Raw genomic sequence first — 19,510 nt, forward strand, 5'->3', positions numbered from 1 at the left:
TTAAAAGAAATATTTATTTTTCTTATAATTGTTAAAAATATGATTTTTATTTTCATTTGAAATTTTATATTTTGTATTAAATTAATTTTTTTTTTTTTTTTTTTTTTTTTTTTTGTATTATTATTTTACATTTAAGGGTTAAAACATGGTCTCCTCTTTTAATAGGAAAACAAATTGAAGGAGTATGGCACACAGCGGTATTAGTATATAATATGGAATATTTTTATGGTAAAAAAAAAGAAAAAAAAATTTAGTTTATATATATATTAAATAATTATTGATATAATGGAAAATAAAAAATATTTTTTTGTTCTTATAAGGTGGTGGTATATTATGCCTTGATCCTAAAGAGTTTGAAGCTTTTTATGATATAAATCCAGTGAATATAATAGATATGGGAACAACTGAAATACATCAAACATATTTTCATGAATATTTAAATGGTATTCAAAAAGATTTTACTGTTGATAAATATAATTTGGTAAATTGGAATTGCAATAATTTTACTAATGAAGTTTGTAATTTTTTAGTTGGTAAAAACATTCCTGAATACATATTGAATACTCCATATGAGGTGATGTCAACTAGTAAAGGAAAGTTAATTTTAGATATGATGCAATCCTATCAAACCATGATTGCTCCAGGTATGGAAGGTAGTTCATTGGAAAACAATAATAGTAGCGAAAATAAAAGTATACATAATAAAAAGGATTTTTGTAAGTTACCAAGTGTTACATTAGATAATTTCTTTGATGGAAACAGAGTGGAAGATTTAATAGAGGAAGTTATAAAAAATGAGAAATATAATTCAAATCAGAAAAACACATTTTTAGATACTTTAAAAAAAATTTTAGATGATATAGTAAAAAATTTAGATAATTTGGAATATCGTGTTCTATATAAAAATAGATGTGATATATTTAACAATTTATCTACTATCAGTGAATATAATGAAATATTGTCATCGATTGGTTTTTTTCAAGGATATATTGAAAAAGATGAAATAAATAACATACAAAATTTTACCATTTTTATAGACTCTAAAAGGAAAGGGCATTCTTTTTCAGAACATTTAAATTTATTTGTGAATAAAAAAATTTTTTTGAAAAATGAAAATAAAACAATTTCCAAAACGAGTGTACTGAACTTTAAAGATTTGATTGATTATATTCCTTGTCTCGAAAGAAAAAAAAATAATTCCAATGATTTTTTAATTTTTTTGTCAGATGCATTTATAAACAATAATTTTGATATCATAAATGAAAAAAATGATATTAATTATTTTAAAACCATAAAAGAAAAGATGAATGTTGATCCATATATTGAAAAAAAATTCTTATTATCAACTTTGGAAATTTTAAAAAAAAATTTAAGCTCTTTGTGTTCTCTAGAATAAATTTCGAATGATTTATTGAAAATAATATTTTTAGAAAATGTATAAAAATAAAAAGTAAATTTTGAATTTTTCCATAATTTTTACAACAACAACAACAAAAAAAAAAAAAAAAAAAAAAAAAAAAAAAAAAAAAAAAAAAAAAAAAAAAAAATCCTAGAACACTTCATGTCAAAATTCTTTTTTAGAAAAAGCAAAAGGAATAAGAAAGAAGAAGAAAAAAAAAAAAAATGATTAAATGGGAAATAGTACAATTTTATAATATTTGAAAGAAAAGTAAAAGAAATATATTTAAAATGGTAAACATTAGATAAAACAATTTCATTAATTTTATCGAAATGGAAATATAATAGGCTTTGAAAATTTACTTTAATTTTCCTTTTACCTATTTTTTTTTAAATATATATTTTTATGTAAAAATATTAAAATAACATTTTCATAAAAAAATAAAAGAATAGCATGTTTATTTTTCCATAAAAAAGATAAATTATCCTTTGAAGGGAAACTGACATTTACTAAATAAATATGTAAGTATATTTTTTTTTTTAGTTTATATAATAAAATAAAAATTTATTCACATATTCTTTATAAAAATTTATACAAATAAACAAAAAAAAAAAAAAATTACTTTATAAGCTAGTTTTTTGTATATTGGCTTTTTATTTTTTTTTTTTTTTTTTCCCCATTAATTTAAATATATTAACGAAAAAAGAAAAAACAGTTGCATGTGTATATATTTGTTCTAATTAAAAAAAAAATAAACATCCCATGAATTAATTGAAATCTTAAAATAATTTGTTGAATATTTTACAGTTTTACAGTAATTATTTTTAATTTCTTTGAATTTACACCAGAAATTAAAACATGAAATTATTATATAAGTACAATTTTTTTTTTTTTTTTTACTTTATTACGCATCTTAAATTTCTAAAAAATCTTGAGCATCAATCTCTTACGAGGCTTTAACCTTTATGTGAATATAAACCTTTTTTTATAATCTTAAAATTTAAAGTTATAGGCATAAAAAATATAAAGAATTATTTAGTTTTTTAAGAAGCATAAAATTTTAATTTTTTATAAGATTAATTAATAACTATTTTTTTTTTTTTATGCATGCATTTATAGGACTTGTTTTTTTAATAGGAAAAGATTTGTTCTATAAAATTCTTATATAAAATCGATTTTCTAAATATAAATATGTGATAATTAAAGTGAAAGAATACATAATACATAATAATTTTTTTTTATTATTACAAATTTAATAAAAAAAAAAAAAAAAAGGAAGAAAATAAAAAAAAGAGAAAATAAAAAAAGGAAAGAAAAAAAATAAAAAAAGAGAAAAATTAAAATTAAGACAAATAATATAAACGACAAAATAATTCAATTTGTAACTTTTTAAAATATTATAATTTAATTCACAGACTAACTTTTTTTTTTTTTATAAGAATTTTTATATGTTTATTAAAATCTTATAAAAAAATATATTTAAAGTGAAAAATTTTTTTTAAGAAAGAACTATTTCTTTCATTTTTTTTTCTTTTTCTTTTTTTTTTTCTTTAAACATATTATAATACCGTTTCTAATTTTTACTATAAAAATTTTTAATAAATTACTAATTATTTTATTTATTATATTTTTTTGTTATATATATATATATATATTTTTTTTTTATTATCTTTCTTTATTCTATTTTATAGAATTTTTCACTATCTAAAATTTATTTTGTTGTATTTACTTCATTTTTGTTTTCACCTATTATTATTATTTTATTTACTTTTTTTTTTAAGATGCTTAAATTTTTTTTTTATAATCTTTTTTATATTTTTCTTTATTATAAAGGAATAATATCAGATAATTTTAAACTTAGAAATAATGAAAATTTTATAGAACTTCTTCAGAAAAATGGAAATTATAAGATCGAGATATTGGAACCTGAATGTACATCAGAAAGTAATGTAAGTAGTGATCAAATTAAGGAATCTTATAATTTTGATAGAAAAGAATTTTTAATGCATGATTTTGTTGTTGTCAAAAATTCCCAATTTTCTAATGACACTGCTTTAGAGCTTTATCATCTAAAGGAAAAAAAAAAAACAAGTTATTTGGTTTTAACATTTTATATAGGAGATTTTAAATTTCCAGAAGGTGATTCTTATGAGGCAAATTTAATTTTAAATGTAGTACCAGTTAGTACAAAAAATACCTGTAAACATAATACCTATATTGTCAGTTTATTAAAAACTATTGACGTAAATAATCCATCTGAATTTGAAATTTCCAAAGGACCTCTAAAGATTACAATTAGTAAAACTTCTGGAAGTTTTAGAATTAATGTAACTAACTTTTTCAAGGATGATAAATGGAGGGCTTTTTCAAAAAATAAAATTTCATTTTTACTAAAACCAGAAGATTATTGTTATACAAAATTAGAGAATAAATTAAATAAACCATCATTAATAGTTGAAAAAAAAACTATTTTTTACACAGAATGGGGAGAATGGTCATCATGCTCAATGACTTGTGATCATCCAGATAACGTTCAAATAAGAGAAAGACAATGTATACGTGAAAATGATGATTGTTTTCAAGGAGATTTAAAAGAATCAAAAATGTGTGAAGCTATTTTACCAAAATGTAGTGATACAATAAGTAAAAGCAATGGTTTTTCAACTTTAAAGATTATTTTAATTATTTTACCATTACTTCTTATTATATGTATATTACTTATATTGTATCATATATTCTATAGAAAAAAGGGAGCAGAAAAAGAATTATATGAAAACGTAGCAGGAAGATTTATGTATGACTAATTATAACTATTTCTAGAAAAAAAATGTTCATATACGCATATTAAATATAAAAATAAAAATAATATAATTTTTTATATTCACTACTATTACATGTAAAAATTTAAAGATAAAATATCTATTAATCATATTCACCTCTTTGGTATAAGTATCATGAATAAATTATTTTTTTGCTTTAATTTTATTTTGTTTTTTAATTTATGTTTTGTTACTAGGACTTTTTTTGTTAAAGAATCTCCCTAATTTTTAATTCATTGTTTTCATATTTAATTATTTTTCGTATTTATCAAACAATTCTACATCACTTCTATATATACTTGATTTATTTTTTTTATGTTATTTTTTTTAATCTCAATTGCTGATTATACTTATATATATATATACACTAATTTAACACTATAATTTTTTTATACTTTTAATTTTTTCAGTTACCGTTTAATTCTATATATATATATATATATATATATATATATATATATATATATTTATTTATTTTGCTTAATTTATATATATAAAAAAAAAAAAAAAAAAAAATAACTAAATTTAAAATAATGCATATATAAAATTCTATTTTCACTGAAACTTTTATTTTTAGTTTAAAATTTAATATTTTTAACAGTATACATACGAATGTGCACAGGTATATATATTTTTTTAAAACTACGTTTTTTTTCTAACTATATATATATTTATTTCTCATAAATTTATTTATTTATTTATTTTTTTTTTTTTGTTATTTTTAATTATATAAGTATATTTAAATAAAAATTTTTACTTTTTTTATTAATCTATTACCATAAATATAAAGTCTTGTGTGATTCATAAATTCTTTAAAATTTACCATGTTTCATATGTATTTTTTTTTTTTTTTTTTTTTAAATATATATAACTCCTTTATAAACATAAAAATATGCATGAAGTTTATATAAAAAAGGTAATCATAATAGTATTAATTCACATTTAAAAATTTTTTTTAAATAATTCCAAAAATAAGTTCTCTTATAGAATAAAATTTAGAATAGCATAAAAATAATCGAATGTTACTTCGTTACTAAAAAAAAAAATTAGAACAAATATTTTTATAATTATTATTTCGGTTTTTTTCTTATGTTGAAAATTTTTTATTATTTTTATTTTTACAATATTAAAAATTACAAGAAAAAAAAAGAAACTTTTTATATATTTAATTTGAACCTTTTCTTCTTTACATGCACTTTTTTTTAATTGTGTTAAATAAGAATGTCTAATAGACAAGAAAATTAAGGACAAAATAGTTGACAAATATTGTATATATAAAAATTAGCTTTCTCAAAGAAACGTTATATTTATAATAATGTTTTTATTTATATTATAAAATTTAATTTCATTCAATCTGTTTATTTTTAACTTTTATTATATTTAAAGAAAATATTTATGTATAACTTAAAATTCCCTTGATATAATTATAGTTAAAAATAAGCAAATTCAAATAAAAAGAAATACAGGCTTATATAAAAGAAAAAGATTATTTAGAATGCAAAACAATTTTTTTTTTTTTTTTTTTTTTTTTTGGCATATATTTTTAAATATGAATTCTATATACTTTAGTAAGTATATGAAATCTATATTTACAAAAAAAATAATTTTTATATGATTATTTAGATTATTATTGAACTAATATATATATATATATAAATTGTATATGTTATTCTAACAAAATTTTTTAAAACACGTTGTCACATAATGATAATTTATTTTAAGAAATAACCCCCCAAAAAAAAAAAAAAAAAAAAAAATTATAATATTAATTTCCACTGAATAAGAACCATTAAGTTTTTTATTCATGTGATGATTTTTTTTTTTTTTTTCCGAAATTATTGTGTATAATTATTAATAATCATGTAAAGGTTTATATATTTATTTATATATATATATTTAATATAAAAAAAGTAAATATATTTAAGTAGTCAAATATATTAATACTCTTATTGTGTACAAGAAATGAATATTTATTTAAATAGTAAATATAAAAAATTTAGAATAACATTACTAATTCTATATTTTTCATTAATAAAATTAAATGCAATCAAAATAAACAATAAAAAAAAATCAGAATTACCACATGAATATGTAGAAAAAAGTATCCCACTTAATAAAGTAATACCTTATTTTGATGAGGTAATGACAATTCATCAAGATAAGGTATTGAAAAAGGTAAGTAGTGGAGATAATATATGTATAAAATCAATTAAGAATCATCATTCTTTAAATCCATCATCAGAAATAAAATATAAAATTAATAGTCAAGAATTTCTTGTGGAAACTAATCATGACGGTAATATATATAATTATACAAAAAAAATTCTAACAAATTTGGGTTTTGATTTATGCAACAAAATATTAGAACTTTTTATTCCATCTAATAAACATATATGCGAATTTCATTCTTTTTACAATTACTTTTTATATATTAATTACGTAAAAAATGAAAAAATAGAAAAAATAAAAGAAGAACTACAAAAAGGAAAATTTATATTTATTAAGTTACCTGAAATTTTTAATTTAAATTTAAGTGTTGCAAACTTTTCTGAAAATGAATATAATATTAAAAGTGGAATATTAGAAAATAATTTAATAAAAATAGACGTTACAGATATTATGTTGAATAATATATGTTCAAATTACGACAAAGAAAAAGAGTCTGATAACAAAAAGAAAATATATAATAAATCCCATAATGTAAATGAAGAAAAAAACATAAGATTTGCTATTTTAACTTCTCATGAGTTAAGCGATATTATTATATTTTCTTTTAAAATTATAAATATTAACTCTATAAGAAATTATAAAAATATGAAAAATATTGTAAAACTTAAAAAAGGTAAAAAAAAAATTAAAATTATTTTTTTTCTTTATTTATATATATATCATTTATCAAAGTTACTAAAAATCACTATATATCTAATTTTTTATCTTAAATTTTTATTTATTTCCTTCTTCTCTTTTTTTTATTACAGATATAAAAAACATATATATGGAATGGGAAGAATGGTCTCCTTGTTATAATTCATGTGAGAATAATTTTGCTTATAAATGTAGATATAATAAATGTATAGATGACAAAAACTCATTTTGTGATAAAAATTTTCACATTAATTTTAATGAATGTGAATCTACTCTTTGTAAGGAACCATTAAAAGGTTATTAAAGAATAAGCAAAAAGAAAAATTTAATACATTATATATATATATTAGTTTGATATATTTCTTTTTAAATGTATATCATTAGAAAAAAAGTAAATTTTATTTTATTTTATTTTATTTTATTTTATTTTTTTTTTTTTTGTACATCATCTTAATAAAGATGAAGATAATAAGGAAATTAAAAAAGAAATAGATTTTCCTTCAAATATTGAAAAAGTAATATATGATGATGAAGAAATGTTAAGAGATAATAAAGATAAAAAAAATGTAAACTTCTTTATGTGGCTAATAAATGGTAATACTAATAAAATAATATATATATATATATATGCATGCATATAAATTTATATATATATTCGCTACTTCTTTTTATTTTTAGACAAAAAATTATCTCTTGGTTTATTAATATTTGTTATTGGAATCATAATATTAAGTTGTATATATTGCTATGTAAAGTAATTTTTTTTTTTTTTTTTGCTTTTCTTATTATTTTTTTAAAAAGCTAAATTCTTGAAATTTGTTTTTTTATTTGTTGTAGTTCCAGTCTAAATTTTCATAATGATGAAGAATATTATGTATCAAAATATAGATGAATCTTTTAAGAATTCATAAAAATTCTTTTTTTTATTTATTACAATAAAATTTTTAAAAAAATGTTTTTTTTTTAAATTTTCTCATAGATTATTAAAAAGAATTTTATTTTATTATATTTTTATCACGTTTTTTATTTTATTTTATTTTATATTGTCGTTACATAAAAATATTAAAAATAAAAAATATATCTCTATCCTTTTTTTTTTTGTTGTATTTTGTTATTTTAAATATTCATAAAATAAGTGCATTAATATTAATCACAAAAAGAACTATTTTTTAATAAATTCCTATTTTGAGATTTGCTATAATTTCTTAAAAATATTAAAAAAAGAAATAGATAATGAATAATGTTTTTAAAGATTAAAAATTTGCATAATAAATAAGAAAATTAAAGTATATATTTATATTCAAAATTTACAAGAAAAAAAAAAAAAAAAAAAAAAAGGTTTTATAATTTATCATTAATAAAACTTTTAATTAGGATGAAAAAAAGTAATTTTTTTAAAAATTATATATTATGTAATTAGACATTTTTTATATAATAAAAATTTTTTTTTTTTTTTTTCTTAAATAATACATACATTATGTATTTAATAAATTCTTCAAATAATCAGGACACATTCTTTTTGCCTATATATTAAAAAAAAAAAATATATAAAGTTGATAAAAAAAGTTTAATATATTTAATATTTGGAAAAAAATACGTTTATTAAAAAAAAAAAAAAGAAATGTATATTGTTTTACTATATGAATTTTACTTGTTCGTTTGAAGATATTAAATTAATTAAATCACTTTCAATTGGATGTTTCTGCTGTAAAGCATGAAATAAAATTGCGCATTCGTCCCTTAGAAAAAAAAAAATAAATAATAAACATTTAGAAATATTCATTATATATATAAATTTATTTTTATTTTTATTTTTTTTTTTTTTTTTTTGTGAGAACTTACGATGGTAACATAAAAAAAATATAAAAAAGGGAATGTTTAAAATCTGTCCATAACATAGATATACACATTAAGCAACCTTTCCATATAAATTTGTTATTCCATATTTTTTTTTGTATTAATAAAGGAATAATAATACTACTAATAAATTCTCTTAAAATATTAATATTTTTAGTAATTTGACACAAAAATCTTCCATAAATAGGAAAAATAGAATTGGTGTTTTCTGCTATTTGTTGAATTATACTAGCTAAATCTTTTATTGTAATATCATTGAACATTTTATTGTTTTCCTCATCATCCACTGTATTTAAATTAACTTTCGTTACAAAGTAATCTAACATAACTTTTTGAATATTTTTATTCTTATTTAAATTATAATAAAAATAAAATATTTCCGTATTTGTTATATAATAAGATTCATTTTCATTTTCATTTTCCTTTTTTTTTTCTTTTTCTAAAACATATGAATAAGGTAATTTAATAATATTATTGATACAATACTTCAAAATTTCAATTTTTTTATTTTCATTCATATTATTTTTTATTATATCATTAAATATTTGTAGAGTTTGTTCTTTTTTTAAAAAACCAATTAATTCTATAATAAAATAAAAATTATTATTTTCTAAGTATAAATTATAACAGAAATTTAAAAAGTTGGTATTGATTTCTTTAGGGGAAGATTCATATAGATTTTTACTAATATATTTTATTATTTCTATATTAATTTGAAATGAATTGTCTTCATTTATACAAATTGATTCTGTATTTATTTCTTTTTCTTTTCCTTTTTCTTCTTCATTTTTTTTATCCTCTACTTCCCCTTTAATCTCATTATCTCCATCTAACTTATCATTTAATTTTTCATTGTTTTTTTTTATGGTGTTATTATCCTCACCTTTATTATCATTTTCACTTTGATCATTTAATTTGTTATTATACTTTAATATTCTAAAAAATTCTTCATGAAATAATGATTTTAATAATGGTAAAGTAGCTATAAATCTGTTTAGTAAAATATTCCTTATTTTTGTATTCATACAATTATTATACACAAATAAATATAAATGAAAAAATATTGAAGATCTTACACATATACTTAAAAAATTATCAATTGAATTTAACAAAAAATTAAAAATCTCTTGTAACTCTAACTGATTAAATTCATCATTTATTTTTGCTTTATCTTCTTCAAATATCTCATTAGAAAGTATATCAAAATTTTTCCAAAATTCACTTTTATTTTTTTCATAAGCATTTTCCATTTTTAAAATAACAAACTTACACAACTCATCAATAAAATCAATACTTAAAAAATTTAAAAATATATTTACTTTTTTCAATTTATCAAACAATAATTTCTCTTCCATTATATCTATAGTTTTTATAAATAAAAGAACAAAAATTTCTTCTAGCAATATTTTTTGTGATATTTCATTCTTATGTAAGCATTCTTCTTCTTCCTTTTTGATAAACGTTTGTATTTTCTCTTCTTCTTCTTCTTCTTTTTCTATTATATCTCTTAACTTTTTATTATTCAAAGTAAACTTTCTATCAAAATTATTTATTTCTTGATGGTTATCTGTATCTTTGAGAATATTAATAGAACTCATTTCTCCACCTTCATTTATTTTTTTGTTATTAAAAAAATCTGTTTCCCTTAAAAAGCATTCTATAGATTCCATTAAATTTGAATCATCATAATTTTTTATATATTCATCTAATTTTTTATCAATGTATTCATAATTTTTTGAAAAAAATATGTTTTTCTCATAACATTTTATTTTTCCATAATTTATAAAAATGGATATAATGTCATTATAGAAAAAAGAAAAATTAGTTATTAAAAAATTATGAAGAAAATTGATTAATTCTATTGGCCATAAGTAAGTTGCAAAATGAGAAAAAAAGATAATGTCATTTTTTAAATTTGGGAAGTAAATGTTGCATATATATAATAAAAATAAAATAAAAATTTTATGATAGAAAATATATATTTTTTTAGTATAAACTAGGTAATTTATGGTATTATTATATATTCCTTTTGAAGCAGTTATTAATTTTTTTAAAAGTTTTCTAACTTCACTACTTGATTTATATATAGTATTAATATAAATTGACATCATAGTTTTTTTTACAATTAAATTCTGATTTTTCTTTAACAGATTTGAAATTAAAGAAAAACATAAAATATAATTCGATGAATTATGAATTTTTTTAGAATATTTAATATAATAGTTAATATTAAAAAGTTTCTCTCTCATTTCATTTTCTTTGGTTTCCATTTTACTGTTATTTTCTTTTTCATCAACTTTTTGATTTTCTTCATTAATAATTTTGTTATTCATTAAGGGATAATTATTATTATTATTATTATTATTATTATTATTTAAATTATCAATATTATCATATAAATTGAAATTATTATTATTATTATTTTCAGTGTTATTGATATTATTATAGATATCATTGGTTATATTGTTATTACAAATACTATTATTTTGATTTTTATCATCTCTTAAAAAATTACTTTCATATATCTTTTTTTCATTATTTGCACTATCATTTAACGAATAATCATTTTTGTATTCAATAACACTTTTATAGCTATCTTCATTTATTTTATTGCTTTTAGAATTATTTAATTTTTCTCTTAATATATTTAGTGAATTATCATTTTCAATCATTTCTTTTTCATCAAAATCAAATTTCTTAATTGTTTTATTATAGCAATTATCCTCTTTATTTAGGAATGTTTCTTCATTTTCTATATTTTTTTCAGATGGAAAATCATCATCACATATACTTGATTCTACGTCAAAATATGAAGAACTATCAGATTCGCTATAACTAAAAGAATTACATCTTATGTTATTCATATCCATTTTAATTAAATTATCCTTACATCTATTATCCATATTTAGAGGAAGAGGAATAACATTTTTACTATCATTTGCTTTCATATTTAATTGATTATTACCATCTTTTTGTTCAGAATCATTTGATTTATTATCCATAGACATTTCCTTTTCATCCTTCATATTATCTTCAACATTTTTACTAATATTCTTTTCTTGTTCTTTCTTACTTAAATTTTCAAATTTGTTTTTATTAACTCCTATTTTTTCTTGTATTCCCTTTTCAATTAAAAGAGAACAATTATCTTCTATCTTATATTCCTCATTTTTTAATAATTGTGATTTACTCATATCTTGTACAAACAAATCCTTTTTTTCATTTTTTAAAATTGTTAAATTATCTGTGTTTGAATTATTTATATACCCTTTGTAATCAATATTAATACTTATATTATTTAGCCATAATATTAAGTAAACAAAAAAGGAAAATGATAACTTTGGTGTTTCTAATATTTGTTCTATGAATGTTTTTATATATTGATCTCTATGATTAACTAAAAGTTTCTCATTATGTAAAAAATAAATAATAATATTTAAAATTTCATCATATTTACATTTCATTTTGAAATTTTTTTTCTGTAACTCATTTCTGTATACATAGCTGTTTTTTTCCAATTTTTTTTTTATTTTATAAAAATAATTATAACAAACTACTGTATAACCTAATATATCATTATGTTTGTTTAATTTAATTTTTTTTAATTTTTTTTTTTTTTTTTCCTGCATATATGAGTAAAATAATAAATTGTTGCATACTTTAAATATAGTAGAATAATTTAAAAAAATATCATTGGATGTTTTATTATTGAATATATTTGATGAATTAATTTTTATAATATATAAGGTAAGAAAAAAATATTTATGCTTTTCTTTCATCATATCATTTAGAACTATTCTTTTTATAATATTATTTATAATTTTTAAATTATTAATTTTTTTAATATACACATTTTCACCTAAAGTTTGAACTTTATTTTCAAGATTATTATTAAGTATTTGTGTAAAAATTAGAAAAAAATATAAATCTATACTTCCAAGTATAGTTTCACTACTTTTAACATTATCATAGTATTTTATATTGTCGTTAATAAATATTCCATAAATATCACTGTAATTCATTTTATTTATTTTAAAAAAATTATTTTGAACACTTATTTTATTTGTTATGTTTTCATCATTTTGTTTAGCATTTAATTCATTAATGTTATTAACGTTATTAATATTCCTATTATTATTATTATTATTATTATTATTATTATTATTATTATTATTATTATTATTATTATTATTATTATTATTATTATTATCTAAAGTATTATTATCAGCATTAAAAACATGATGATCCGTATAACTCTCTACTATATTTCTTTCTATGTTATTACTAGAACAAATCAAATTATTTTGAAGTACATTTAAATTACATATATTTGCATCAGTATTATTTTTATTGTATACAATATCTTGATTATCTAAAATATTTTTTTCATAAAGATTAATATTATCTTCATAAATATTATTGTTACTTAATTCATTACTACTCATATCTATATTATCATAACGGTTTTTACAAAAAAAATCTGTTAATTTATTTTTTCTTGAACAATCATATTTTTCATAATATTCTTTATCTAATTTAAAATTAGTCAGATATAATTTTTTAATAATTTTATTTATAAATAAATTTTCCTTTTCTTCTTTTTTATAATCTTGATTTTCATTTTCATTTTCATTTTCATTCTCATTCATTTTAACTTTTAAATAAGACATAACATCTATTTCTTCATTTTTAAATTTTTTATATCCATAATCCTCTTTTCTCAATATATTCTTTTTCATGTAATCAAAGTTATAATTTTTTTCATTTAATTTCCTTTTTCTTTCTTTTTCATTATTTAAGTATACGATGCTTAACGATTCAACTTTTTTTTTTATTAATTCATCTGTAGTTCCTTTTTCTCCAATAAAGTTTAATAATTGGGTTATATATGAATAATAAAAAGGAAAGTTAATATTTTTTTTACAAATTAATAAATATAATTCATTTTTTATAAAGTGAAACATACATTCAAATAGTTTTTCTTTGTAATTATTTATATTCATGTTATTTTTATCTTTATTATTACTGTTAATGTAATTTACTTTTTTACTTAATTCTTCTTTTATATCTAATAATTTTTCTATCATCAAAAAAATATTTTTAATAAAAAAATTAATAATAAAAGGATCTTCACGGATTAAATTAAATACATTTTTCATTAAATGAGTAAGGAAAATTATATTATCCACACTTATTTGATCTATAGTGTCAATTAAATGATCTCTGTTAATTAAATATATTTTTTTTTCTTCTTCTTCTTCATCTTTTTCTTCTTTGTTATTTTCTCTATTAAAAAACGGATTTTCATAAAAATATTCAAACTTTCTGTATACTTTATTTTCATTTTTTACATTATTTTTTTCATCTGTTGAAAACAATTTTTCATTTTTGTTTTCCTCTGTATTACATTTGTAGTTATTATCATAACATATTAATTTATTAACATCTTCGAAATTTGAAGTTTCTTTACTATTTCCTTCTTCATTTTTTATTATTTCTTCATTAACTTTTTCTTGTTTAATAAGTTCCTTTTTACTATTTGTTTCTGTTTTAACATTCTCATTATTTTTTTCCTTTTGTTCTTCAAAAAACACCATTTCTGGTGTTTTTTTATTATTAGGGTTTGTATTATATTCGTTATTTTTAGCATTTGCATTGGCACTTAAATTAAAAATAATTAAATCGTTAAACAAGCTAATATTTTGTTCCACCCATATTAATATAATTTCATCATACTTTTTCAAATTAACATTATTGGTATACTCATTTAGATAAGAAAAATCGAACATTTCATTAATAACATGATGAATATGTTTTTCTTCATTTAATGTTTCTTTAAATATCTTATTTTTATTTTTTAAAATATGAAAAAAGAAAAGAATTTCCTTGGTTAAAATTAGCATAAGATTTTTAATTAAGTCATATTTATAAGGATTTTCAATTAAGAATTTATCAAAATGAAAATTAGTTAAGATATTGAAAACTTTTGATTTTAATATAACGTAATTATGAAAGCCCTGTTTAGCATTATCTAAGCAATCATAAAAAAAATTTTTTGAAAATAACAACCCTTTTAATAAATAAATGATTATTTTTTTTAAATGTTCAATTATTTTTATTAGATAATACTTTTGTTCAATCAAATTCACATAATAGGATATAATTAAATAAGAGTAGTTTTTATTTATTCTTAAAATAGATGAAAAAAAGGTTAGTATTCTTGTTAAAAGTCTTTCTTTAAGCATATGATTTTTGTTATCAGGGCTATTTATTCTCTCTAGTAATAAATTAATATACGGAATAACATAAGTATTTATTATCTTACTTTTTTTTTTATTTTCATTACTGAAGCATTCAAAGAATATTTGTTCAATTTCATTTATATTATCAACTAAGATTTTCTCATCTTCTTCGTTACTTTCAAGAAATTGTATTATTTTTTGAATTTTTTTTTTTTTATTTTTTAACATTTAAATTATTAAATAAAGTTTACCTATTTATCAAGTTAGATTAAAATAATGTCAGTTATTAAGTAATATGGAAAAGAATTTGTATATTTACAATTTTTTTCATCAAAATTTTGATTTAATTCATAAAAAAATCATGAAAATATAAGTGTAACTTATCATTTTATTTTATTTTATTTTTTTTTTTTTTAATTATTTTTATAAACAAAATACAATTATTATAAAATTTACATTATATTATATATTTTTTTTAATTTATAATAAAAATTTATTGCTATAAGGCAATTAATAATAATTTTTTTTTATAAATCCTATATGCATTTAAAAAAAAAAAAAAAATATATAATTTTTTAATTTTTTTATTTAAAAAATTTGATTTTCATTATATTACGCATAATGTTAAAAATTAAAATATTTATATTTCGTATTCTTATTTTTATTAGAGATCAACTAAATTTTCATAAAAACTTCAATTTTTTTTTTTATTTATTTTTTCTTCTTTTTACATATTAAGATGAATTAATTACATTTAAGGATAAAATTTTGGGTTTTTAAAAAATTTTTTTTTTGTTCAAAAATTGATTTAAAGTATTCATTACAAGAAAATAAAAAAAAAAGTAAAAATAAAAATAAAAAAAATATATATTTTTTTTGGAAAATATATTAAAAAAAAAACTCTGTATTTTAGTTGATATTTGATTTTGTTTATTATAAATAAATTTATATTATTTCCAGTATTTTAAATGCACTGCTATTACATTACAAAAGAGAATAAAGCAAAATTATAATGTATTATAAATCATTGAAAAAATTTAAATTAATTTACATTAATTTACATATTCTTATATATATATATAAAAAAAAAAAAAAAAAATATGTTTATATTATTTTTATTTATATTTTATTTATATAATGAAATGATTTCTCATTTTTAAATGTTGTTTTTATTTAAATTTTATCTAAATTTTAATGAATATATTTTAGTAACATATACTTTATTAAGAAAATATATTATGCACAGACATGCACAATTTTTAATCGTTATTAAGAAAAAAAAAAAAAATAAAATAAGTAACATAAATATGTAGGAGGATATATTTAATATAGAGAATAAAGTTTACATAATTCAAATAGTGATATATTAATCAAATTATTACTTAATTATTAAATTAAAAAATATATATAAGAAGAATAAATTTATTTAGATATTTTAATATTATTTAGAAATAATTATAAATATAATTATTAATACTATTTATATTTTTTAATATTTGCCTTTACATTTTTCAAAATAAATAACAGTCTATATAGTATTAACTTTTTTTTTTCCTATTTTAGAAAAATTTACTGTTTCGTTGTAATTCAATATTTTATATTATAAAAAATTAATAATATTTATTCATAGAAAAAAAATGCTCAATTTGTTTTTATTTTTTATTTTATTTTTTTTGCATATATTCAATCTAAATATATGAAGATATTTAAATTTTTTTTTGACATACTTTTTATTGTAAGGCATTTTAATTTAAAATTAATAAATGCTATAAAAAATAATTTATAAATTTTAGATTGATACAAATGAAAAATGATTGATGCTTTATATATTTTTTATATAAATGGGCAATTATTAATACAGAGAAGTTATAGAGATGCAACTAGAAAAAACGATTTATGCCAATATGTTAATAAATATATTAAAACAAAAAGGTTTTTTGAAAATCCTATAATAGAAATAAACAATGTATTTTTTATAAATGTAATAATAAATGAGATAATTATAACAGTTTTGACAAGAAATAATTCGAATATATGTTTGATTTTTAATTTTATATATAAATTTATTGAAATTTTAAATTATTTTTTTAATAATGACATATCAGGGATAAATATTGTTAATAATTTTGTCTTAATATATGAAATATGTGATGAAATAATTGATTATGGCTATCCACAAACATTAGAAATAAATATTTTAAAAAATAGTTTAGTTAATAAAATCAAGTATTATAGTAAAACATCTAAATATTTTCAAAGTTTAAGTAATGAATTGTTAAATATGAATAGTGTAATTGAAGATATAGTTCATGATTCTAACATACAAAATACAAAAGATAATTCAAATATGAAATATAGTACAAATAATAAAGATGCATATAAAAAAAATACACTAAAAAATAGTAGTAGTTATGAGTTAAATGAAAAAAATAAATTGAAGTATATAGGAAAAGAAACATTAAATAGGATAAAAAACAAAATCATAAATAATAACAAACCATTAAATAATTTTAGTTATATTACAGGAAATTGTACATGGAGAAATAATAATATATTATACAAAAAGAATGAAATATATATTGATATTTTAGAAATATTAAATGTAACAATTAATAGTAATAATTTAATATATGCCCATATAAATGGAAAGGTAACTTTAAAATGTTTTTTATCAGGTATGCCTACGTGTGAATTAAGTACTAACAATAAAATTAATTTATTAAAAAATAATAATAATTTATTAAAAAATAACACAAGTAAAAATAATATTAAAAAAAATAATATTAATGATGAAAAGGAAAATGATGAAATTATCATTGATAATTGTATTTTTCATCATTGTGTAACTTTATCTAAGTATGAAAATACAAAAATTATAACATTTACTCCTCCTGATGGATCATTCGAATTAATGAAATATACTATAACAAAAAATATACAAATACCCTTTCATATTATAGCTATATATAATCCAATAGTTCAATATGTGAAAAATTTAGATAGAAAATTTTCTTTAAAAAACTTAAAAAATAATAATAAAAATATTTATGATGAATATAAAAATACCAACAAATATGAATATTCAGTTACAATTAAATCAAATTATAAAGTCTCTATGTACGCTACTGACGTTATTATAAAAATACCAATATATAAATTTTCAGAAAATGTTGAAATTAATTATAAATCAATAGGGAAGGCAGAATTTAATAATATTGAAAGTGTAGTAACATGGAGAATTAAAAAATTTTTAAGTTCAAGTGAACATAACATTAAAATACATTTAACTTTAGAAAATCAAAACCAAATATATTCCAATATTAATAATACACAAAAAGTAGATAATCTTTCTAAGGTCGTTTTACAAGTTCATAAAATTAAAAATATGAATACCGTCAAATTTTTAAACACGTATAAGATGCCAATAACGTTAAGCTTTAAAATTCCTATGTACACTTCAAGTGGTATGTATATACGATATTTAAAAGTTTTCGAAAAATCGAATTATAAAATAATTAAATGGATTAAATACTTAACGGAATCCGGTATATATCAATATAAATAGTGTATATATATATATATATACATATATTTATATATTTTTTTTTTTATATATATGCCATGTTTATTTGTTTTAAATGTTCTGCTTTTACCATAATGTACATATATTTTATTCTTATTTAATGAAAAAAAGGTTTTCATTAATTATATATATTATTTAATTTTTCATATTATTCTTTTTATTAATTATTATGCATAATTTAAAAATTTTCTTTTTTTTTTTTTGAATTTTCTATACTTATATGGTTCAATTTTATATATATATATATATATTTTTTAAATTTATATTTTTAATAATATAGTTATATCTACAAATTGATATAATTTTTTTTTTAAGTTAAATTTTTTAAGAGAAATAATTTTTTTCATATATGATTTTTATTTGTTACTTTTAATTATTTTTTCCATCCTATATATGAATATTATTATGATCAATATTATCTTTTATCCTATGTAAAAAGATTTTGATCAATTGTCCGTTTCTTATATTGCTTCTATATAGAAATTTTTTTTATATGTATCCTCTTTATTACTATTACATCACTTTTACATATACATAAAAATGAAGAATTTGATTAATATATCACTATGGTATTTGTTTTTGAAAATTTTATTTAAAATGTTTTAATAGTAATACATTATAAAGTTAATGTAAAATTATAATAAAAAAATTAACAAAAAAAAAAAAAAAAAAAAAAAAAATAAATAAATAAGTAGCATATTAAAAATAAAAACCATTATACACATAGAAATGAAACTTTTTTTAT

At 17.0% G+C, this 19,510-nt stretch overlaps 5 protein-coding genes across 5 annotated transcripts; 4 read left to right on the forward strand and 1 right to left on the reverse strand.

Moving 5' to 3' along the window:
* Positions 1-134: 134 nt before the first annotated feature.
* Positions 135-1,396, forward strand: PGAL8A_00532500 (conserved protein, unknown function; the record flags this gene model as incomplete). The annotated part of the gene is made up of 2 exons (XM_028674168.1): positions 135-228; positions 321-1,396. Coding segments are annotated over 2 exons (1,170 nt in total), but the record flags the coding sequence as incomplete, so codon positions are not given.
* Positions 1,397-3,180: 1,784 nt separating this feature from the next.
* TRAMP (thrombospondin-related apical membrane protein, putative) lies at positions 3,181-4,203 on the forward strand (the record flags this gene model as incomplete). The annotated part of the gene is made up of 1 exon (XM_028674169.1): positions 3,181-4,203. The coding sequence occupies one exon, from the start codon at positions 3,181-3,183 to the stop codon at positions 4,201-4,203; it is 1,023 nt and encodes a 340-aa protein (XP_028530549.1).
* A 1,977-nt stretch (positions 4,204-6,180) lies between these two features.
* On the forward strand, positions 6,181-7,975 carry PGAL8A_00532700 (conserved Plasmodium protein, unknown function; the record flags this gene model as incomplete). The annotated part of the gene is made up of 5 exons (XM_028674170.1): positions 6,181-7,060; positions 7,197-7,379; positions 7,543-7,677; positions 7,762-7,837; positions 7,921-7,975. 5 exons carry the CDS (start codon positions 6,181-6,183, stop codon positions 7,973-7,975), a joined length of 1,329 nt encoding a protein of 442 aa, XP_028530550.1.
* Positions 7,976-8,558: 583 nt separating this feature from the next.
* On the reverse strand, positions 8,559-15,185 carry PGAL8A_00532800 (conserved Plasmodium protein, unknown function; the record flags this gene model as incomplete). The annotated part of the gene is made up of 3 exons (XM_028674171.1): positions 8,559-8,606; positions 8,735-8,822; positions 8,926-15,185. The coding sequence occupies 3 exons, from the start codon at positions 15,183-15,185 to the stop codon at positions 8,559-8,561; spliced, it is 6,396 nt and encodes a 2,131-aa protein (XP_028530551.1).
* Positions 15,186-16,992: 1,807 nt separating this feature from the next.
* Positions 16,993-18,747, forward strand: AP2-MU (AP-2 complex subunit mu, putative; the record flags this gene model as incomplete). Its single annotated transcript, XM_028674172.1, has 1 exon — positions 16,993-18,747. One exon carries the CDS (start codon positions 16,993-16,995, stop codon positions 18,745-18,747), a length of 1,755 nt encoding a protein of 584 aa, XP_028530552.1.
* Between the last annotated feature and the right edge of the window lie 763 nt (positions 18,748-19,510).

The sequence above is a fragment of the Plasmodium gallinaceum genome (genome assembly GCF_900005855.1).
Source record: "Plasmodium gallinaceum strain 8A genome assembly, contig: PGAL8A_v1_152, whole genome shotgun sequence".
Classification (NCBI taxonomy): Eukaryota; Apicomplexa; class Aconoidasida; order Haemosporida; family Plasmodiidae; genus Plasmodium; species Plasmodium gallinaceum.